This window comes from Sphaerodactylus townsendi, linkage group LG02 (assembly GCF_021028975.2).
Source record: "Sphaerodactylus townsendi isolate TG3544 linkage group LG02, MPM_Stown_v2.3, whole genome shotgun sequence".
Lineage (NCBI taxonomy): Eukaryota > Metazoa > Chordata > Lepidosauria > Squamata > Sphaerodactylidae > Sphaerodactylus > Sphaerodactylus townsendi.
In genome coordinates, this window is record NC_059426.1 from 57,973,724 (window position 1) to 57,998,719 (window position 24,996).

The window sequence follows — 24,996 nt, forward strand, 5'->3', positions numbered from 1 at the left end:
AATAAATAAAATTAATATCCAAACCAGAAGGGAGTGTGCAAATGCACTAAACAACTAGAGTCACAGTATATATATATATGAAATCCAAGTCTCCTCTCTTATTCACATTGGTCCATTCCACACGGCACAGGGAGAGTGGGATGCAGGTGGAATGAAGTAATTCGTTCTCCTGTTCGCATGCCTCCGTGCAGGCAGCAACTGGAGCCCACGGAAACGACACGGGTTGCTGTCGCGCCTTCGCATGGAGGTGCGGGGTTCCCCCCCCCCTTACCTCCCTTGCTGCGTAACTATGCAGGCAGGCTGGTATGGCCCCTCACAGCCATGCTGCTGCCTGTGATTCCACATGGCTACGCAGCTGACAGCTGGGGACTGCTAAAAACCGGGAAGCGCAGCTAAGAAAAGCACTTCCTGGGGCGGCTATTTGCTCGGTTGCAGCTGCAATCCGGGTTACAACTAAAGAATCGCTGATACTGCGATTCTTGAAAAACCCAGCTTGGGTGGGGTGGGGGGAATGCAGAGCAGACTCACGTTAGAAGTGGGATCCATGTGAAGTCCCCCCCACCCCACACACACAGGTTTTATCCCGTGGGTAGCCTGGATTTATTGGCCCATGCGGAAAAGGCCATTGTCAATGTTATATTAATCAGCAAATCTATTAATGTGATTGTCTGCCTTGCTATTTCTCCTGTTTCATAGTAAAAAGCTGTCTACCTTTTTATTGGTTAAAAATTTGAAGGGACATTCAATTCACTGAACACTCCTTGCCTTATTTTAAAAACAGATAATTTTGAAACAGTTGAGACACAATTTTGGAGAGGAAGAGAAGGTGGCGTTGTGATCAGACGGGAGAGGGGAGGACAATTGGTGCTACACACAGCTGGCTTCAGCCACAAACAGGAGAAACTGAATTATTCTTTGATTTGTAACTATCCAGAATAATTCTGTAAAAATTATGCAATTATACATAACTATCTTTGGCGTGTAATCTTGAGAGCCAATACTGGTTGTATCGGCACCTCTCCCTGGAGAATGGAGTTATGAATACCTCACACAGTTCACAAGAAGGCCAAGAAACAATCTGCAGATGTTAGTGACTCCCTGTCATAACTGAGCTGCGTTTGATTTAAACTGACAACTTTCAAGTAGCATTCTCCATATCCAATTACTCGGTTCCCTGATGAAATTCATGTTTATCTGAAGGCTCTGCTTTCTGAAGTGTGAGAGGATTGTTTCCTACTGTGCTGCAACTTGCTTGTGCTTCCCTCCATTAAATAAACTTTTATTCCATTACTCTTCATCTCATTTCCAGTCTTCTCTTCTCACAGGAGGCTGCTGTCTGCTTAATTTATCCTTCTGTCTAAATTAGTGTTTGTCCATGTAACTGAATAGATTTCATTTTACAAGCATTCTGGGCTGCTCGTATTAAAAAGGCTGTATTCACACAACCAACTAGGCTGAACTGGAGGTGAACTCTGGGGACCAAAATGGCTGTCAGCTACTAAGGCAAAGTCTAAAGCCTTGTCCTAGGGTTGCCAACTCTGGGTTAGGAAATTCCTAGAAATTTGTGGTTGAGCTTTGGTAGGTAGAGTTTGAAAAGGGAAGAGATCAGATAGGTTTAATGCCATAGAGTCTACCCTCCAAAGAAACTATTTTCTCCCAGAAGAACTAATATCTGCCTCCTGGAGATCAGTTGTAACTCCAAAAGATGACCAGGCCTCACATGGAAGTTGGCTATCCTATTCTGTCCCCTATTACAAGGAGGGAACAGTAGCTGCTTGCATGACTCAGCAATGAACCACACCCTCAGTGCTGGCTGACTTTCCTTCTTGGAGTGCTGGCACCACAAATGGAAGGACATGGCCAGATCCTGATCCCTAGAACCAGAGTTAATGAGGCTTTCTGTCAGAATCAAAGCCTTATGGGTCATTAGCTTCTTACCTCCTCCTATCTAATAAAGAATCATACAACAATGAGAATATGTTCTTACTGTAAATACATTCTTGCTGAGAAAATGTTCTTACTGTATTCAGAAGCTCTCACAACAGGTGACAGAGGCAAAAAGAAAGCAGGAATGACATGTCTATAGAAGTGCCGTACCATTTTATTGCCTCTTCAGACTTAGAAAACAGAATGTCATGGAGGATGAACAAACAAGTTTGAAATAATTCATACACATTAAAAGAGAATTTTGTTAAATGAGACAAAGAGAAGAGGAATGAATTAATGGAGATTGTGCAAACAAACGAACGGGTTGCTCAAAAAGATACGCTAGGGAAGGCAGGGAGAAGAGTGACAGCTTTTGAATGTCTTGGCCTTTAGTCCTTCCTCAAGAACATTTTGACTGATCTAGTGACATTTGCCAAGGTTCTTGCCCCATTTTAAAATTTCTGATCAGGTTAAATCAGTTGTAGTAGCATATAATCATAACAGCGGCAGAGGAACAGATTTAGGACCACTGGCAAAGGAGAAAAAATGTCTTCATGTGAGATGGAAAATGAGATAGAGAGCTGATGAGGTGGAGACATGGTTGTTGCAGATGGTGGGGGCATCGGCAGTGAAGGACTTTGTAACAGCTGTGGTAAGATTGTGTAAACAACAATCTCTTCTCACAAATTAATTTAGGAAGAAAACAGAATTGAAGCCCACATCGGAGGAGAATGGAGAATTTGACACTGGAACAAACAAATGAGATTATTGAGATAATTTAGCTTTAACTCCCCCCCCCCTTGTTTACACTAGGCAAAAGACACCTTTCTTGTATATGATCAGTTAACTATACAAATGATGCCTTTTCTATCACTGTCTGGAGTCCGCAGAGGCAGAGCGGAAGAGCCACCAAGCAACCCACCTCCTCTGGACATTCCTAGGGCCTTGGAGAAGCTTTCCTGCATGCCAAAAGAGGCACCTAGGGAACTTGCTAATCGACAGAGGCCCTGTGGCACGCAGCAGGACCCCAGGAAATGCCGGAGCCATCAAGAGGCCAAGGAAGACAAGCAGTTGAGAGAAGCAGTGTTAGTCCACACCCAGCCAGCCAGTGATGTCATCAGCTGGCAATGGGCTACCTGCAGTCAGAGGTGGGGCCTGAGTCAGGCTATCCAGGGGTCTGCAAACATGGGTCTCCAGATGTTCATGGACTACAATTCCCATCAGCCCTGCCACTTGGCCATGCTGGCAGGGGCTGATGGGAATTATAGTACATGAACATCTGGGCTAAACAACAATAGTGGGCCCAAAGAGGCCAGTGATGTGGAAAACCTGAGAGAGCAAGCCCAGCAACAGGTGGGGAAATTATCAGGCTGCACTGGGCTGGACCTGGACCTCCTAAGAGTGCAGAAGTTTATGGGTACAATCCAGCCCAAGCCAGCAGAAGGCAGACCGATGGGGCAGTCCGGAGGGGTAAGTGACGGATCAGAACACAAGAAGGTGGGGGAGCAGGATGGAGCCAAGAGGGTGTGATAGGTGGCAGGGATTGGGGTAAACAGAGGAAGGGGTATCAAGGAAGGACTGGAACAGGTCGAAGAGGACGACAGTCTGACAGACCAAGGGTTATGTGGTCACGTATACCCAAGGGGAGAAGGAACAAGGTGATGCAGCCTCCTTTTACTCCAATTATGAGGCCTACTGGGGACTTCCACAGCAGTGTGCACAACAGCAGGCACACAGGGGGACACAACAGAGCCTCACAATCACCTTTTCCAAGGGCAGATGCTCTCTAATTTTAGATAATAACTTCTTTGAATCTGTGTGAGGACACACAAAATCACTAAAAGATTATTTTAAAAAGAGTTATAAGTAGGGCTGAGTATACTCCTCACCATGAACTAATAAATAAAGTACACAAGCAATCCAAATTCTGCACCAGAAAAGCTGCATTCTGCACTCTTTGTGCATTCTGTAACTTGAGGAAATGTGTATATTGCCTCAATTTTTGCTATTTTGTATAATTAACAGTGCCATCTCATTAACTTCAGTGGCCGGCATGAATGTAACTGCGTAGGATTACATTAAGTCTAGTTCTACCCGTTTTTATCATTCAAAAAACCCTTCCCCCATGAACTGTGTTTTTTTCTGTTGCTGCTGATGCCAAAACAACATGACAAATACCGTGTTTCCCTGAATATAAGACAGTGTCTTATATTAATTTTTGCTCCCAAAGATGTGCTATGTCTTATTTTCAGGGGATGTCTTATTTTTCCTGTGTTCTGTTCATCGGGCATGCTTCCAAACAAAAACTTTGCTATGTCTTACTTTCGGGGGATGCCTTATATTTCGCACTTCAGCAAAATAAGACCCTATGTCTTATTTTTCGGGGATGTCTTATATTAGGGGAAACAGGGTAAAAACATCCCTTCAGATACAGTCAGGGTACCACAATACATAACATCACAATAGCTCCAAATGGACTCAACCAACCCTAAGCCTGATATTAGATGTGCTCCCACAGTGAGTGTGAGAGTGGGAGTCACGTAGCTCAACTGCATGAGCTAAAATGAAGAAAATTTTCTACTAGTTTTCCAAAATGAGCCAGAACATATGTGCTATTAACAATTTACTTATTAATTTGTTGATCATTTATGCTTCATTAAGGGCCTTGGTACACAATCATAACAGGTGTACTCCAACCACAATATAAACTTAGCACAAGGTATTTGGGTGAGCCCCAACCCAGAAGTGATGACATTATCCTGGCATAATGGAGACAGGGAGCATTAAATGCAGACTGCTAGGCCACTTGTTCACAGGAGTTTGATTGTTAACCACATTCAATACAATTGTCACAACAGCAATGAATGAGCTATTCACATTTTCACAGGAACACATTCACATTTTCACTGGAACAAATATAACAAAGCCTCAAGAAAAGGACTATTCATTGTGCACAATACACGCATCACAATAGCTGAATATTTATCATGCCACAACTAAACAAAAATACCCTAAATCAGAATCTTATTTGTTTGTTTTTTCAGGAAAAGATCCCTCTGCAGCCACATACTTGCAATTGTACTTTCAGTCTGATTCATTTAAAAAACAAGTTTGATTTGCACATATGTCAATATTAGCTAAAGCTACCCGCTCTTATCTAGGTTCGCCAACAGACTTTGTCAGTTTTTGTCCTATTACTTTGGACCAGTTATTAAAAGGCAATAATTCAGGAATCATTCTGTCAGTAGCAAAATGACTAGACCAGACCACATATTTAGGGAAGGGGTTTCTGTATACTTGAAGGAGTCCCTAGATATGCAGAACAAAACATGCCTATCGTTAAAAGAGAAAGAAACCTGGAAAAACACCATCTTGTAAAATATGTTCCCAGAATTGGGAAATTCCTGGAGATTTCAGGGGTAGAGCCTGGGGAGGGCAGGATTTGGGTAGTGGGGGGAGCTCAGCAGTGATGTGATGAACCTATGGCACTCCAGATGTTCATGGACTACAATTCTCATCAGCCCCTGCCAGCATGGCCAATTGAAAAACGAGAATTCCTACAGTAAAACAGCTGTGCTATCTCTGAGATAGCCCCAGGGACACCATATTGTAAAGGTACCAATCACCAAAAGAGGTATCATGCAAGCCACGGGGAAAAAGCTCATATAATGGTAGTGCATTCCACTTCTGACTTCTGGCAGTTTCATAGTTTTTGGGGGTGGGGGTGGGGAGTCCAATAGACGGTCAGATTGGGATGCGAGAAGGGACTTGTCAGAAACCCTTGCATATCATATGTGCAATCTCCTTGAACATGTGATTCATCCCTAGCTGAGGGAAGGCCGCAGCATATTCAAGGATGCCACAGATACAGATTAATGCAGCATTCTGTTGCATTAAGTCAGTATATTTTCAGAAGAGGGCTGGGGAGTTACCAGTGTGGTCCAGCTGTCAACTATTCGTTGTGTTGGCCAGAAAGGAAGAAAACTAAGGGAACTTACTTCCTGACTTCTAATTTAAAGGGGGGGGGGTGCTCTTACAGTATAGTAAATGTGGTTTCCACATTAGCTGTTTTGGTTAGCTGTCACTGACCATTCATTTACCTTTAACAGAAAATCTTTATCTTTGGCAGCTATTCCACTGCAGTGTTTCCACTTTGTCCCCTTGTCTTTTTCTGGATTTGGTTCATGGTGATGAAGGCGTAATGCTTTTTGGACTTGTGGTATAAGTATTGTATCCACATCCTTAACTATAGAACTGGTTGAGGAGGAAGGAGATTCCAGCTAAAGCCCTTTGTGAGTGGCAAGGTCTGAGCAAGACTGGTCAGGCAACCTCTACTTCTTTTTACTGAACCTCTTCCCCCTCCCCCCCTCCCCGAGGAAGAGAAAGCTTGAAAGGTAATAAGGGGCTTGTAAACCTCATCAATAAGAAAGGCAGGAGCAGGGTGCGTGAGGCAAAATGCCGTCTCTCACCCCAGGTTCAAGAAGTGAGAATTGTACTTGGCATCAAGGGAAGCATGTCACTGCTAATGAAGGTAGCAGCTACAGTTTATGAGAAGACAGTTACTGTTGTGTGACTCCACGTCCTCTTGCACAGAAATATTATCCCTTGCTGCTGCAAAGCAATCTTCACATTGCATCTCAATTAGTTTGCAAAGCAAGAAGCTTCCACAAAGGTGATACATTACTGGTATCATTTCATTTTCAGGGTCACCACCACTTTGTTTGTTTACGCAAATGAAGCAGGTCTGCTTTGTTTGGTGATCAGGCAACAGGCTGTTCTAATCACAGAGGTCCCTCTTTGGGCTTTACTCCACCATTTGCTTTCTTCCCTCTCTGGTGACAGAAATTGAATCCGAAAACCACATTAATGCGCTCCTCGTGCAGATAATCCCTTTAGGTTGCCTGTTATTCTAATAGAACAAATTGTCAGATTTTGTTTACATTCAGATATTTTTGAAGAGAGGAAAACTCATTCCAAGTCAATTCTTTTATGCAGCACCCACCTCCCAAATTTAATTAGATGTCATTTAAACAATTAAACTAAATGAGAAAAGCATCCTTGGTAAAAAAAAAAAGATTGCCCATAAACAATTTATATTCAAACAACCTTCCATCCCTATGGAAACTGGCCAGCGAAAATAATTTCTTCAGCAAGCAGTGCACGATAGAGGGGACAGGGGTATAGACATTTAGAGTTAGAAGAATGTATTCTATGTCCTTCGAAGTACATTTCTAGCTCTTGTATTTGCGGAACTAAGTGTCGGATGATGACCTGGCAAAATTTGCTAAAACAACAACCCAGCAAACATGAAATAAAATAATATAGACACAAAATAATATTGTAGTTTAACTGGCTGCTGCGGGTTTTCCGGGTTGTGTGGCTGTGGTCTGGTAGATCTTGTTTCTAACGTTTCACCTGCATTTGTGGCTGGCATCTTCAGAGGTGTATCAGAGAGAAGTGTGTAACATTGTAAAAGGGTTTAAAAGGGTGTAAAAGGGTTTACACCATTTTCACACCGTTTTCACACCACTGTTTTTGGCCCATGCGGAATCCGCCTAAATCTGCAGCCCTAGAAAGAAGAAAACCTAGAGAGTTCCAATCAGGCAGCTAACAATGAAACAGCACTGAAAGCGCAACACTTCTGCATGCTTCAGCTCTTGGGACATTAAAAGAGTTCTAGTCCTTGGATAAGAAAAGAGAAAACATACCATTCACATCTCTGCCATTCCAAACTTGCAAACAAGACACTACTTGAAGTGAATAGCACCTGGCTCACCTTCGCCTTGGTTTCTTAAACATAATGGCTGCAACGCTTACTGGGAGTAAGACTGATGTACTAAAATGGAACATACTTATGAATATACCTGCTTAGGAGAAGCATCCTTCAAACAGATGTCCTGTGGAATGACCAAAGATGACCATCAGGTGACATGTGCCCGGTTGGAAAGAGGTAAGTACCAAGGCAGTTGACACTATAACTCCCAGGGGCCTTCTCTCAAGTGTTAGAACCTTTGGCTTTCTGATCTGCTTCTGGTCTGAGGTGGGTCATGCATATTTTTTATGTTCCTGGCTTTTCTTTTCTTTTTTAAAAAATAATATTTTATGATGGTTTTATGTGTAAGCTGTCTGGAGAGGCAGCATAAAAATCTCTTACATAAATAAATAAAATCTATCCACCAAAGGTATTGTTGTGAGCCTGCACTGTTACCGCGACTTTGTTTTAATTTAGAGATTGTATGCCACAAATTGAGAAGTAACAACCAGCTGACAATGCAGGAGCTGCTGAGGGCAGATCTCCACAAGGACAGTAGGCACTGGGTGCTGAGAAGCAGAGGTAGTAGTTGGACAGTCCATAGGAGATGAGAATTTGGTGAATGGCGATAGCAAATTCACAGAAACATCTGAGGGCCTGTTCTTAAATGTATTCAAGATTGTACTGCAAAAAAGTGGTGTTTTAAAGTGCTCTTGAAAAATTAAATAACCAGAACTATGTGTACTTACCGCGCAGGCTGAAACAAGAAAGAAGAGGGAACTGTTTGCCCTCTTTGTCTAATGGGGCCAACTGGCAAGAAATTGTTGAGCGCCCTTGTTCACTGATAGAAAATGAGCCTTTTAACCAATCAAAGGTGATGTTAAGGTAGGATAGAGTTTCCAGTATGAGGCCTCTACCCACGAAGTGTTGAGTTCTATCTGGCTGGGCCATCACAAGCAATAAAGAGAAGGATGGAGGGCATACAAGAGAAAAACTTTAAAATTGGACACAGAAGAAGTAGTAGTCTGGATGTGAAACTTTACAGTTCAAGGCATTCAAGTGAGATCTTTGACTTCATTAACATGTGCAATTCTGCGTGACCTGATTAGTTCTTACAGATCATTTAGCAGTATATGTAAAAAGGGACTACATTGTACATCCCAAATATGTGCACAGTTACATTAAAGAGGATCAAGAGAAAGCATAATAATAGTAAGAGTTCTTTGCAAAAAATGGGTCTATAATCCTCTGCAATGGAGAGTGATTTCTCTCAAACTGTGATGCTCCCTGAGCACTCTCCAACAAGCTGACTTCCTCTTATAATAGAACTAATCCTTTGTTTGTATTCTGAATAGTTATCATAAAATTGGCAGAACCAACATTTCAGTGTTCACTGCTGAAGTAGATATTACAAGGGAAACTCAGGTTTCCCAACCAATGATTCTCTCACAAGGCAAGCGTGTGCACAAAATAGAAACAATAGAAAAAAATGTATATTATCCTTTTCCCTATAAATGACTACTGTTGATATTTTTAACTTTTTTTCTCTGTTCATCTACACTATTAAACTGGAAGCGAGCCGAGGTAGGAAGAAAACAGTCTGGGGTATCTGAGGAGAATAATTTGTGGGCACAGGAGGAATTTAGCACCTCTGCAGAGGGCACTTGGCCTTGAGATCACGTTACCTCAGCAAAGTTCAGTTCAGTCCTGTCCGTTGTTGTTATAGCCCGCCAGCCATTCAGAAGCAGAGCAAAACAAAATCAAATCAGAAAAAAACAGTATTTTAAAATTATCTACATAAAATCTCTCCATACTTCACTCACTCCAATATATCTAACAGTTAAAATGTTAGTATCTGAGTAAATTTACTATCTCAGCCCATATTTTCATTGCAGAACACAGAAACTTTGCCATAGAACCAGTAGTTCTTTGGTCAGCTCCTCCCAATGAAATTTTGACAGTTTTCTGCTGAGGTAACATTTTTTTTATCAACAGAGGTCCCAATAGAATCCACTGTGGAGAAAATGCATGAATCAATGATGTCTCAGCAATATGATCCTAGGAACACTTATTTGTCCAAATATTGTTAATTTTGAGAATGTATTTGTCATCTCTCCAGTGACCTGCTCAAGGGTTGTGCTGGCATTCTGAATATAGCAGCCCCGCCTTCCAACTGCTACTCAGAGGTCTTTCATAGAACTGACCCAAACAGTTGGGTGCAGATTCAGTCAGCACAGGGGTTATTCAGCTCATGACCCAGCATGATATAGTGACTACTCAGTTGGATCCACGGAGAGCAGCACTCAAAGACTTGCTCAGGCATGAAGCTCACTGTGCAACTTGTGTAATCTCTCTCATCTTAACCTATCATGCAGAGATTTTGGCAGGTTTAGATGAGAGAGATTCATTTTTGGGGACATGGAATTATGTCATTTCGTTCTCATAAGAGCAGATAACCCCATGCTTGCTGCCTTAAATTCTTAGAAAGAAACTGGGGGTGGATGGATGAGGTGGATTAAATGTTACAAGAAAGATGTGTTTTCCTCAGTCTGCCTGATCTAACAGGAGCGATCATCCAAAAATATTTTTTGCTAGTTTACTTATATTTTGGATATTATTTGTCCCAGAACAGATCTTAGGACATTGAGGGGTGAGACATGGTTGTTCTACGAGACAATGCTGTTGGTTTAAATTTAGTGTGAGGGTTACAGCCCCAGTGGGGCATATAAAATTAATTCTTCTTTGCATGTCAGATCAAACAAGAGCGATTTCAACAAACAATCTGGTATATATTGATGACCACTTACGAAGCATTAACTAACCATGGTGCCCATTTATCTGCTTGATAAAGTGTCATCTATGTTGTCTTTCAAAATGGCTAGTAAAAACATACCACACTTCTGCTTTTGATCACAAATGGAAGGAATCTAAGGATTGGTAATTGCAGAGGGAGCCATGTTGGTCTGCAGTAGAAAAATGTTGCACTTATCTGTAACAGTTGTTCACTGAGTGTCTTCTGTGCGGGCATGCATGGGGACTGCCCAGGCTGGCTGCAAAGCTGTGGCCAGAGAGCGCTCTAGAGCTTTCAAGCACTTGGTGCGCTCTCCTCCCTCTCCTCCAGAACCATGCTGGTTTCCTGCCCAAATGGTCATATGAAAGGAGGTAGGGAGAGTTAGTTTACTTATGTGCAGTTCCACATGGGAGAGTCCTCCCTCACTTCTCCATTTGCCATCATGAAAGAATTGCAGTTCCATAATACAACAGCACACAGTGGAGGAGGAGGAAGGGATGTACCGTAAGTACCACGTTGGTCTTTTCTGCACAAGTCACCCAGAACGTTGCCAGAATGTTTTCGATCCTCCCCTTTACCATGGTGTTTTTCCACACTCACCTCCTCTAACTGTTTCATGGCATCAGTGAAATGATGTTTCATTGATTCATTGGTTCGATTCTCTGTAGCTCTATTTAATGGATGCTTTGTTGATTCAACCAAACGACCAAAAAAAAAAAAAAGAAGGAAAGGAGTGAGGTCTCTGAGAAATGACAAAATGGCACCCAGGGAGAAGTTGGGCGACAACACAGTGGTATGAAAGACATCAGTGGAAAAGGTAAAACATTTTAAATATGACTGCACTATGAAGGAAACCAGCTTGGAAACGTTTCATGTGAATACATCATTGTAACAGTGTTTTCAGAAACCATAGAGAAAAAGCTGCTTGGAAACATTTTCAGAACCAAACAGGGAAAAATTTGTGCAGAACTTCCTTAAAGGAAATGTTTTATTATCATCCTGAAAATACTTCAGGTGTCTTGTGCATAAATACTGTTGTTTTTCATTGTCATGTCTTCAGTTCAGTCCCACATGGGAGAGTAGCAAGCCAGTCACCACAGAAATGTGTGTAGGCTTGTCAGCAAATAATGACTGTAACACTGCTCTCCAAACAGCTGCATCTCCCTGGAATCCGCATCAATGGAGCAGTGACAGAGAAATGTAGATGGAGCAGACAAGGTCACCGCTTTACAGATGTCATGGAGGTCAACCCTGGCAAGAAAAGGAGATGAAGAGGCTTGTGCCCTGGTAGAATGAGCCTTTATTTGAAGCAGGCAATCCACCTTAGCACTGCAATAGACTAGCCTAATTGTGGAAACCCATACTGTGAAATGGTCCGAGGGGTAAACAGGTTTGCCCTTACTGGGGCCTTTAAAGCAAATGAGCAAGTGTTTCCCTTGGTGAAAAGCATTTGTCAGACTCAAATAAATGATTAGATTATATTAATATTTATTATGATCCAACATCAGCAAGTGAACATATTGATAATACTTAGGGCTTTTGTGTACTTGCTGCTTGCCTTGAGGCTGTTTGCTTTGCAGCAGGGTTTTCCCCATGGTTTTCAGTTTATACAAGAGATTGGGCTGGATTACTCACTCAGGCACTGTTTCTCGAGTGTATTCAGCAGAGACAAGATGGTCTTAAGTAACAGCTTTTATTTGCAAGGAACGTGCCTGTTGCAACCATCAACATCAGCTAACATGCAAGAACTAGAAACTGAAATCAAGAGCTCCAACCGGTAGGACCAAACTGAATCACACAGATAATAGGGGAGGAGCAGAAAGTTCTATATACACATATATGCACAATAACTAGCAGAGCTCCTTTTGCTTCATTATTTGCATTTTAAAAGAATCCTTTTCTTCTTATCTAAAGTACTCCTGTCAGTCCAACAGAGGCCAAAATTTCAATCCTGCATGCCTTATTTTTTGCAAACTCCATTTGAGGAGGGTGCCGTTTCTTCAGCACCAGAAATGATGCGTGCTGAGGGGACATGAGAGCGGCAGAGTCGGGACAGCTGTGTTGTCGCCACCCGGACTCATGGGGAGCGCTGCTGGACCCCGCGCTATTTGGGGAGAGTAGCGCGCAGCAAAAGGTAAGTGGGGAAAGGGCCAGTAGACTGATCCCTTGCTCTAGCATTAGACCTGCAGCATTTTTTTAAAAAAAGCCCTTCTGGTGGTTCAGAAATGGAGGTCAGAAGAACCCATTTTGGGATGCTGCCTCCTTTCTTTCCTGGTGTCTGATAGCTTAATAGTTTGGTCCTTGCTCCAGCATTAGACTAGCAGCATTTTACAAAAAAACCCCCAAAGACCTTCTGATCATTCAGAAATGGCATCCAGAAGAGCAGGAACAACTGCTGTTGGGTTCAGCTGGAGAAGGAAGGAAGGAGCAACAAAACCTGGATAAAGAATTACACTTCCTGTTGATCGGTTTTGCTTTACAGGAAAAACTGAAGCAACGTGAAAAGTCGCATTTTGCCAGTCTTTGGAAACTGTGCAGCTTCTCTGCTCTGCCCCTTGGCACTACATAAAACACTACATAAAGGAAAGTATGTGGCAAAGGAAAGGGACGCTTGCTTTAAGGAAGAACACAAGTGCGTAAATGGCCATCGTTTACAATGACCGTATTAAAAAAATACTCCATACAGGTAATATACAATTTTTAAAATATAAAATAAAATAATGGGTTGTTAAAACTGAACCACAATTGCCTTACTGAGCACTCCAGAGCACATGATCTTGCTACCTTGAGGGTAGTTTCATTAGAGTTATTGCCAAGGGGCAAGGAGATATAAAAGTAGTTTGTTCTGCCTGGGTTTTAGGACAAAATCTTAGAGATGTACTGAACTTGAATTTCTTGATATAAGCTACAATATAAAAGCACATTTTCAGTGGTTTCTATCATTCCTGACTGGCATAGTCAGTGACTAAGGAATCAGGCATATCTTTCTTCCAATAAAGCTGACAGACGGCATTGAACTGGGCATGTAAATGCTTTGTGATGTTTAGGGTATTCCAGAATATACAAATAACTTGTTGGGACAAAATTTTATTACTGTTACCCAGTAACTGTTATGATAATGGAGTGGCTTCACACTCTGTCAGTTTGGAAGTAAATGTCTCATAATTTTTGCTTAATTAATACTCTGGCCCATTGATGCTTAAGATGTAATAGAGCTATGCTGGACATGCCAAGATGAAGCAATTTTCCTTATTCTCAACCATTTTAAATGGAAATTATCTGCAAAGATTAATGGAGTTAAGCCAGAGGGAAGGAGTTTTAGCTCAAGCCAGAAATACATGGCTTTAACCCAGACACATGTTTATAGTGGTATCAGTCCTGCTTGTAACCTAAACAAGGCATTGAACATACAGCAAGGTACTCCAAAGACAGCTCTGAGTAATAATCAGACTTCATTGTGGACAGGACCTAATGACCTTGGGTAATATACAATTAAACTTCATAAAATGGTGACAAATGGTCAAAGAAAAGGCACTGCAAGGCCAATAGTTATGCAGTTTGTTTCCCTTTTGATGGGAAGGGGCAGTGATGGGATCCAAAAATTTTAATAACAGGTTCTGATGGTGGTGGGATTCAAACAGTGGCGCTGCCGCACACATGCACCTCCAGTCCCTATTGGGCAGGGAGGTTGCTTTAGTAACCCCTTCTCGGCACTCAGAAAAAATTAGTAACCACTTCTAGAGAACTGGCTGGATCCCACCTCTGGGAAGGGGGTTCCCTAGAGGAATGAACACCATGTCTTGCTCTTTGTTTCTTGTTGGGAACGTTTCCCCTGTTGATTAGGATTGGATGGGGATCTGTAACAGAGCAATTGGTACTGGTATGCTTTACCATATGAGAACTGACCACAATGACAATGGAAACCCCTTTGTTTAAAGGTACTTTCCAGCCTGGTGCGGTAGCTTTTGCACTTAAGCAGCCAACTTTTGGCTTGCCGGTGAAGGCACATCCACCTGATGCCAGTCACATCTCCCTGACAACTATATCTGCCTGAGAGATGTGTTTGAAAATTAATTTGATAACTGAGGAGCATATTGGTTCCTTTTTTGAGCATATTGGTTCCTTTTTTGGCTTCCTCATTGTAGGAGATTAAGCTATGCCTCCACTCATGCTTGGCTTCTGTGAAAAATCCTCTGGCACAGAGGAACTCATCTTAAGTGGTTTGTTCAAGGTCATCCAAAACGCATATAGCGGGGCTAGGAATTCTAGAAAAACACTTGTTTCCTTTTATAGGACTGCCCTTGCTTCTGAAATTTAATTGCACACTTCTCTTTAGAACATCACTTAAATTAATGAAACACTGAGAGGAGGAAATGGACCAAAGCAATTGATTTGGAACTCAAAAGATATGTTTTTTTCCTTCCTGTAATGGGCCCCCAAGCCACTCTTTCTTTCTCAAAAATCCTTTCTTTCCAAACTGGTTAAAATTAACTCACCTCTTGGGGATTCTTTGCTTCTTGACTATTGCATTCATGTATCACATTTGCAAGATTTTTTGGGGGAAGGCAGTTTTTTTCACTAATGAATAAGTTATGTGTATAATCCATGGTGGCCCCATTTGTGAGGTGTCATTGGCCATCTGGCTGGTATCTGCTAGTGGCAGATTGCTGGACAACATGAAACTGTGATACAGAAAAGCACTTCTCGTGTCTCTTTGTGCCATTGTGGGAAATCCATCAAGCATATTTGCACAAAAACCAAAGCAGAGTGTGAAGAGCTGCAGAAAGATCTCTCTAAATTTGGTGACTGGGCAGCAACATGGATAAAGAAGTTTAATGTTAGTAGCTTAGATAAACGGTTGAGATTGTGGTCTATACTGCTCTGTATATCTGATTGTTAACTAGAATTCCACTACCGGTATGTAATTTCTGTACTGTTTAATGTGTCATGTTAATATTTATGCTATGCTTCAGTTCCAGACTTCTAAAATCCTAATACACTGGTTATTGAATGTCTCATTTTGATGACTGAACTGACTCAACTCAGTATATGTAATTTGCCTTGAGTTCCTGCGAGAAAGGCTGACAGTAAGTACCATAAATAAAAGTGGAAGATGATGCACTATGAAACAAAACTCACTGACTTTAAATATATTCAGATAGAGTCTGAGTTGGTCTGAGTTGGCCAAGGCTGAGGTCTTGGGGTTGTAATGGATAGCTCAGCTCAGTGTGCAGAAACGGGGGCGGGGGGGGGGGGAAGGAGCAGTATTAGGAAAGGGAAATTCCTAATTGTCAATAAAACGAACAATATCATGATGTCCTTGTGTAGAGTTATTGTGTGGCCCCATTTAGAAGTGGATTTACCACCCACCACCCCTGTGTTTAGGTTGTGACCTGCTTAGCAAACACACAATCATTTGCACCTTGTTGCATTTATACAAAAAGGCACAGAATATGCCTTTTTAAAGTTCCAATGTAGTCAACAGTAGGGCTGTGCACCATTTGGGGGTGGGGGTGGGGGTGTTTTTTAAGTTCAAGTTTAAAGACTTGGAAATTTTCAAAAAAAATACTAAAAAGCCCAAATCCTATAATGATATGGGATCCCACCCACCCCTCCCGGCTTTTTTGAGTTTTTGAATTTTTTCTGATCTGATAAACCTGATCCCAAAGAATTTCAAGCCAGAGTGCAGCTGTTTGATGATGGTTTGAAGGCACATGACCCACTTCTAACTGCTGAAGGCCTGGCTCTGAAAGCTGCCTGGTCAGGAGACCAGATGGAACTGTACATAAGCTGCTCTGGGCTTTTCGGAGGAACAGCAGAGAATAATATGTAGATAGTATGTAAAATCAGCCTTGGTTGGGCTGATATATGAAGCCTTGTAGACTCACAGTGCTCTGTCCCTGCTGGTATTTAGAAACCAGGTGAAAGCAGTGTTATTTAGGGGTGCTTTCAGGGATCAGGACTAGATTTGCTGTCTGCCTTCTGGGCTGTCAACTTCCATTAATGTTTCTTCTACATTTTGTTTTTCAGTAACTGGTTTTAACCACCACAAATTGTATTAACTGGGTTAGCTGATTTGAGGACTGTACCACCAAAAAGCACCATATCAACAAATATCTAAGATCTGGACCTGTAGGACCCGTCTCTTGCAATCTTTGTGTACTAGGGGAAAATACCATACTAGATAAAAGCCTGCTACATTTAACAAGGATTGAAAATTTCAGTTCTCACCTTTTATACTCTCCTCCTCTATTCCCATTAGTAGGACCATTTTCCAAAATGAGGGGAAATGCTGACTGTACATCTGGTTGGTTTAAGATAGCTGCTTTGCATTTCCCAGCAAAATTCCATTTTGACAAGGACATCAGCAGCATAGAAGTGCTGTAAGGGAAAAGGAGACCCAGGATGTAAATGGATCACTCATCACACAGAGTGGAATTCAATTTCCCTTTAATTTAATACATATCCTTGGAATAAGGGGCACTGCAAAATAAGGAAAGCCTAGCCACCTTTCTGCACATTTTGTGGAGTACTAACAGAGACAGCTCATACTAATACAGATGTTATGATAGCGTGATGGACAAAGCATTATGGTTATTTACTTAAAACATTTATTAGCCGCCTTTCTTCCATATGGTACTTAAGGCAGATAAAATACATACAATTCCAACATCTACAACCACAATTTAGGACTTCTAATAAATTAATCAAATATGGTCCTAAATAAAAACCTTCTTCAACTCTCTCTTGAAGGTTGTTCCATAATTGTGGTTAGGTTGTTTGAGAAATGTCTGTGAAATGTGTATATTTGTACAGTGAACCTCTCTACTCATTCTTCCCTTGAGCAAATATAGTCCATGGTACAGGTTTTTCAATCATCCTTTGAAGTATAAGAGTTGCCTGGATCTTTGCTTGTGAGAAAAAAGCATGGTGACAGTATTTATGTTGGAACGAGGATGCCTTTTCCTTTCCATCTATGCAGGAGAGACAAAAGAACAATTAGCCCCAGACTACAGACATTCATTGTGGGTTTTCCCATGTCTACCAAGTTCCACTTTGTCTGCCATAAATAGACCATCTATGAGTTCCTGCCCCGTTGGCTGTGTCCATAACTGCATTAATTGGTGAGAACTGGAGACTTTTATTACCAAAAAATTAAGTTGGACCTTGCCAATGGTGACTTCATCTCTTGGGATTGCTCCGAATCACAGGCTTTGGTGCACGTTTTGGACAATTGCTCACTGTGCTTCAGACAAGTAATTCTTTTCAACCGGTTACTTCACAATGACATGAAAATGAAGGAATGCAGTTTTCCCATTGGAGGCATTGTTATGCAGCCTTTGGAAGATCTCCCTTCCTTTCCTTGCCTCAGTTACGTGCAAGTATAATTTACCTCCTATTTATAGTTTCATGACCCATTACATTTTAAGCCAAAATGTCTTCTGAGTGAGATGATTCTGAACAAGATGAACAATTAAACTCTAATGGCCTACAAAAGCGTTCACCACTACAGACCAGTGGCATCCACTTGAACTCCTAAGCTGTTTAATTAGAGAAGGCAGGGCCAAAATCTGGTGTGAAGTGCCCTAGGAGAGAAGGAAGCAGACTGAAAAGCAGTTTAGCCTACAGTATTTAATCTATGTTATGTATCTAAATAGAAATCTGTCTTTAAAAAGAATAACAAATTAATATTTGTTTTCACATAAGGAGTTTTCCTGACAAATGCTTATTTTTAAATATTCTGGCTTATTTTAAATATTCTGGCAAGGCAAGCTGCCTTGAAATATGGGCAGAGAACTTAGGAACAAGACCTACCGGACCATGGCCACACAGCCCGGAAAACCCACTACAACATCTCTTGGTGTTCCTTAAAAATTGCAATAAACCAAAAAAAACCCTTCTATTGTGGATTCAGTGACTGGCTATGACTAATCTTTGGATTGAAGCAACCTGGATCTGAATTCTAAAGGTCTGAAGCTTTTTGCCACCAAGTCACATGTAACTTATGGCGCCCTCTGGTAGGAGCTTTCAGGGTAAGGTACCTTGAGAGGTGGTTTGCCATTGCTTGTGTCTGCATCACAACCTGGTATTCCTGGAGGTCTCCCAACCAAATATTTGCCAAGGTCACCCCTGTTTAGCTTCTGAAATGTGATAAAATCAGGCTAGCACCACAAGAAAAGGCCTGGATGTTTAAGAGGTGTGGAGAAGAGACATTAACAAAATAATCTTTTTTGTGAAGTTGTCTTAGAACAGGAAGGAAGGAAAAGAAGTGAGCTGTGTCTCTAATCAGCAGATTTTAAGGTCCCTTTTTAAAATAATTGCCAAGCTTGAAGTCTGCCCATCTCGGTACATCTGATTCCAAATTCTGGTTTAAAATGAACAATTAAAAAATCAAGCTTATTTTTTTCTTTTTGCTAACACAGCATTGTAAAGACAAATTAGTCTACAGATAATATTGTTGCAGATAATATTGTGGTACACTATTGTGAATTCCACAGAGAGAGGAGGAATAAAATTTTAATTAGGGGTTACCAGCTTTTTAAATTGTCTGCTTCAGGTCTGAGTGCATTATGAATAGCTTTTATGCTCTTTATGTTCAATTGCTTGTTTTAATGGCTTGCTGTTTTATATTGCTACATTATTTTAATTGTAAGTTGCCTTGAGCAAGACTCTGGAGGGATTTCAGAGAAATATCCTATATGAATAATTACATAAATAAATGTGAGATAGATAGATGGTGGGATTGGACTTTAGAGCAGGCTAATAGGAAAGAGTAGTTGGCTACCAAGCCCAGCCACATGACTAGCTTACTTGGTGTATAAACATTTAAGAAGAATTTGGTTACAAGTCAAAAGTTAATGACCCAAAATGCCTGATTATACTGTTTGCCTAAAGGAGAAATTAGAAGGCAAGCTTATGGTACAATTTTCATTTTTTTTAAAAAAATTGTGAGCAGTTTTCTTAGTGCTTTGAGTTTTTTCTTAAGGTTTTCTCTCTTGTTTGGATTTTTTCTAACACACTTCCATATTGCACCATATACTGGAGAGCCACACAACAAAAGTTTTCTCAGACATAGGATAATACAGTGGCGACCTTATTAAAATGGGGACATGCTCAGTTGAAATCTTTTGGATTCTGTATTTTATTCTGTATTGGATTCTGTACTTGAATTGCCGTACATGCAGCTGATATCTTCTCTTAAAATTGAAGGCAACATTATTTTATGTGCATATTTTATGCCCTACTGGTTTCTGAGATTTTTATACCATTTAAAGTCTCCTCTGGAAAAGAGAAGCCAGCCTTCGGATGCAGACAGTTAGGCACTGCTGCAGTAGATGAACATTTTGGCATGACTGTGTCAGGAACTGACTGGATAGTGCCCATGCTAAGTTGGGCATTTCTGAACAAACACACACACACTTTCCTCCCCAGTTATCCAAAGCCATTTGGAATGGTTTTTGAAGCTTGTTTTATTTAAATTACATCTATAGTGCAGGGAAATATGAATGCATTCCTGTATCCCCTTTGAAAAGGATATTTGCGAAGTTTCAATTAGAAGTCCATTTGGTTAGATCAGGAGCTGGTTGGAATGGAATCTAACCAATTTCATATTGCCTTTGTATGCTACAGGTCTAGGGGTGTGTGTGAAGTGTTGTCAAGTTGTGGCTGACTTATCGTGACCTCATAGGGCTTTCAAGGCAAGAGACTAACATAGGTGGTTTGCAACTGCCTGCCTCTGCCTTGGTATTCCTTGTAGGTCTTCCATCAAAGTATAAACAGGGCCAACCCTGCTTATCTTCTGAGATCTGATGAGATCAGGGTAGTCTGAGCCATGCAAGTCAGGGCAGGATTCGGGGAAATGACCACAATTAGGAAAAATGGGCACAACCATCTTCCTTCCTCGACACTCCCCCCTTGTAGAGTTATCCAACTACTCTTGCTATGTATAAGGGCCTCAACAGTGCTAAGTAAGCAGTTGTTCCTGGTGATTCAGAAAAAAAATATTATTGATGCATTCTTTAATCATGTTTTAAGGCTGTAGTACAAGGGATATGTCACAGCCTTGCCCATAGCTTTATATACAGGCAAAAATCTCCAGCTAAAAATGGCTGTGAAGGGAAAAGTGAAGATAGCACTAAGTGGTACAGACAGGTTCTATCCAGTGAGAGAAAAACCACTCATTTTGTGGGCAGCTACCGGTAATTGTCTAGCTAATGGGTAAGTTCATGCAGAGCCTAATAAAGGAACCTGTTTGGCATGATACCATTGCTTAGATTTGTGTTATGGTTAACAAGCTTACTACCACACAAGGCAAATCGGCTATCATCATTCAGTGATTACATAGTAGGGGCTCCAACAAATTAATGAGTGCCAAATGCCCAGAAGCATTAATTGGGCTAAGGGAAAGCAGGAAGTGCCTTGAGAATGAAAAGTAGTGGGAACTCCTGTGAGGTCTCCTCCCACAGTCCCCTTGGCAGCCCAGATGTATACTGTTGCCGTGTTTCATTTTTGAAGGGTTGGAAGAACAGAACTTGTAATGTCTGGCAAAATGCAACATACATGGGGAACAATCCAGCTGAACTCTATCCCCAACAACTTCTCCCAATGTCTTGCAATGCTCCTGTTTGTAGAGGAGCCTTCATACCTGGAAGGGGAAGGCGGCATATTAAATCTAATAAATAAATACTGTGTGAAGCCCCACAATTTAGCTACCAATGTGCTCTACCAATGTGCTCTACCATCTCCTATCCTCCAGATTGTGCATGTGGGCACTTCCCTCCTAGGTTTCCTGTGCACTGACAAAAAAAAAATCCCACAGAAGAGTCCGTGGTTATGGTGTATTTTTTTTAAGTTGCATGATTTCTTGGGGTCCTCCACTAGATGGAGCTGAGGAGTCAGACAAACTAACATCCTTCTTCACTGTGGAGAAAGAGGCAGGACAGCAGTCAACAGGGCAAAAGACAGAGGCCAAATTCCTTTCTTCCAGGACTTTGGAAAAGCAGATAATAAAGATGCTGGACCTGTTCAAAGTGACACCATTGGCTCATTGTAACAGCAAGATTGTCTAGCTTTGAGCACAGTTTCAGATAACATGGTGCAGAATTGGTCAAAGGATGAGAGGAGGGATTAAACAGTATTTTCAATATTTTATTCTTTTTGATCAAATTGGAAAAATCACGAAAAATATAACAAACCCTGTGAAGATACAATGTCCAAATCACCCTCACCTCACAGAATCGGCACATTGTTACGCACTTGTAAAAGCTAGTCCTAGTAATGCTGTATTTTCTTACACAGCTGACTTGGCTAAACAATTATTTTTCAAAGCACAACCTGTTTCTATAGAATTCTAAAAAATGTATATCTTCTTTGTATTTAACACACAGGGACAAGCCTTTGGAACGTAAACAAGGATTGTTGCATGATGGTTTGTTTATATCAAAAATATCAATGCCTCTGTCAAACATACAATCAAACAGTGTGTTTAGCAAATATGCATTTTTCATATGGTCTGATCATAAATTAAGAACCTTACACCTGCACTACCTACCCCTATGTTTACAGGAGCATTTGACAACATGAACGCAAACACAGACACTGAGATTCATTTGGCGCTTGATATGTGCCAGCCTTAAAAGACATGTGTTTGAAATAACCCATACATTCTATAAAGATATGTAAACAGTTCAGGTACGGCAGATTACCAAAAAAAGAAAAAAGACACCATTATAGTCAATTAAGATCTGAAATGGCCTATGCTTCTTCATTAACTCTTTCCCTATTAACTCTTTCTCATTAACTATATCCCTGAGCACCTTAAAATTAGTTCCCAAATCTCTCTAAAAAGTAAAAAAGAAGGTGCAACCTTTTTTGTAAAACTGTACGGGGCATGTCCTAGTTGCAATTACTCATGCTCCCAGTGCCATTCTGACAAGTACCACTGGAAACATATGTCCTCTTTGTGTGTGAGAGGGGGAACGGGGGTGGGGGTTGGGGTGGGGAAAGCAAGTTCCTAGTGCTTCTATGTGACCATCGTGGGACTGCTCTTGCTTCTTTATCTCTGCAGATGTCTGTCAGGCACACAGAGTCAGGCCAGAGGAAGGAGGGTCAAATGCTGACTGACACTTACCCATATGTGTGGACTATACAGATCAAAAGTACACCTCACAAGCACATCTGGTTCCCGAAATAAGCACTGTGGAATTCATAGTTGCACCTGAAGAGGCTTTAGGTAGAGTCCACAGAGTCCACAATGCTTTTTCACAATGGTACATTAATTTAAGAGGAACTTGTCCCTGGTGGATGGTGTCCTTTGCATTTTACTTTGAAAGCCCCCCAGTTTGTTCCTCTCCAAAACCATTTCACATAGAATACTCGTCAAAAATTCAAAATGCGGAAATTACCTTGTCAACAGAAATCACTATCAAACCTACAGATTACAAAAAGATTGCATAGGAAAATCAATGGGCATAGGTGCATAACATGGAGAGGAAATGCTCTTTTTTTGTTTTGTTTCCCATAGAATATGGCAACAATGATGTCATTTATTTTTCTTTAAAAATCAAATGATTTCACTTTATTTCAAAATGGTAGAAAACGGGAATGGCTCTATATAAAAAAGTCTTTTTTCAAAAGATGTGAAATCTCAGGCATTGTACCAGTGGCCCTGAGACTATTCACAGTGCAGTGGAACTTATCCTTTGAGGCAGAAATTACAACTCGTCTTTCCTCTTGCCTATCCTTTCATGGTCTCTTTCTCGGAGTGTTCGCATGAAAGTGGAGAATCCGGACTCCTAGAATACCACAGAAAAAGAAAAATATTGGTTACATATTGAGGAGAAATAAATTATTCTACAGTTTGGTACAAACTTGGGACAATGAATTTAGATACAGTAAGGTGAGAATAAAGAGCAAGGAATGAAGACTCTTTTACCTTGGCTGGTAAGAGCTTTAATTTGGGGGTGCTAAGGTTCTTCTGGATGAAGTGAGGGTCAGAGTAGGAGAATATTTTATTCTACTTTCTCTGATCCCAGGTGGGCATGGGCATGAGCAGCATAAAGATTGCTGACTGCAGGCGTTTCCTTGCTTTACTTGATCTTACCCTCTGACTTCCCTCAATCCTTGTCTATTGTCACACATCTAATTTCCAATGCCCTCCTCAGTTTCCAGTTCAGGGCCACACTGGAGGCTCTCTCAGCATTCCAAAACTCTTTGGCCCCTTCTGCACATGCAGAATAGTGCACTTTTCATCCACTTTCAATGCATTTGGCAGCTGTGCGGAATAGCAAAATCCACTTGCAAACAATTGTGAAAGTGTATTGAAAGTGTATTATTCTGCATGTGTGGAAGGGGCCTCAGTTTCCTTTGCTCCACATTGGTGGATTCTGCACAGCATAATAATAGCGGATTGCATTGGTTATTTTTGAACCCAAGTCCATTTTATTCCATTTTTGTCCTTCGCATGGGTGCCCAATTCTGTGAAGGAATTGAGTTGTGTGTGTGTGGGGGGGGGGGGGGACAATCTGTTTTTTTTTCTGCCCCTTTGCACAAATCCACTATTATTTTAGAATGCAAATGTGCATACATACATGTGCAAACATCCCATTTTTCCTGCATTCTGACCGGCTGTTCCATCATCACAGCTCCCCTTCTGCCCGTTCCCACCCTCTGCTAAAGGTTTCCAATTGGTGGAGAATCTACATCAACCTTGGAAACCCAAGCAGGTCCTCCCGCTTCCATTTCTCCAAGGTGTAAAAAAAGTTTAGGGCATTGAAACCATGACACATGTGGGGCACATGAAGTGGCGTAACCCACTTCTCCCACTAACGCTGACAAAGGTATGCACTTGGAGGGGGGATGTTTAGGCAACAGTGGCCTATGAGACACCAGTTGGCAGCTCAGCAGAAATGAAACTGACATGACGTAAAGCTGGAAAATGGGCGCAAAAATAAAGTGGTTGGGCAGTGGCGTACCGCTAATGGTACGCCATTAGCATTAATGCTGCTGAGCCCTGCATACTCCCGGTCTCCCTGCAGGGAGGCCAGGGGGTGGGGCTTGGCAACAGATGCCCACAGCATCTGCCTGGGCTGCCCACCATGGCGCCCCACCCTCCCTGCCTCCCTGCAGGCTGGCTTCTGCCCTTCCCAGGCCCTGGGGATGGCAGGAGCCAGCCTGCAGGGAGGCCGGGGGGGGGGGAGTTTGGCAGTGGGTGGCTCCACAGTGCCCATCTGAGCGGCTCCCTGAGCCTGACCTCCTTGCTGGCTCCCATAAGTGGGGGGAGGTGCGGAGAGGTGGTCATGCCCCCATTTAGGCCTGGTACGCTACTGCGGTTGGGTGCCCATGCTATTCACTTGGGAGCGAATTCAACCCAGGTTGGGGAAAAAAGATTGCTAGTTTAGCAATTTTCGAAAAACCCAGGTTGAGGGAAATATAATGAGTCAATCCCGGTTTGGGGAACGGGTCTGTGCAAAGTACTTCCCCAAACCAGGATATTTCCCTTTGTCAACCCATAATATTTCTACCATGC

General features: G+C 41.7%; 1 protein-coding gene across 1 annotated transcript in view; it reads right to left on the reverse strand.

Moving 5' to 3' along the window:
- Positions 1 to 21,596: 21,596 nt before the first annotated feature.
- Positions 21,597 to 24,996, reverse strand: part of PDIA5 (protein disulfide isomerase family A member 5) — a 182,042-nt gene continuing 178,642 nt past the window's right edge. The window contains exon 15 of the mRNA XM_048484502.1: positions 21,597 to 23,263. Within this exon, the coding sequence (XP_048340459.1) occupies positions 23,183 to 23,263 (81 nt within the window). The 3' untranslated portion in view covers positions 21,597 to 23,182. The remainder of the gene's footprint in view (positions 23,264 to 24,996) is intronic.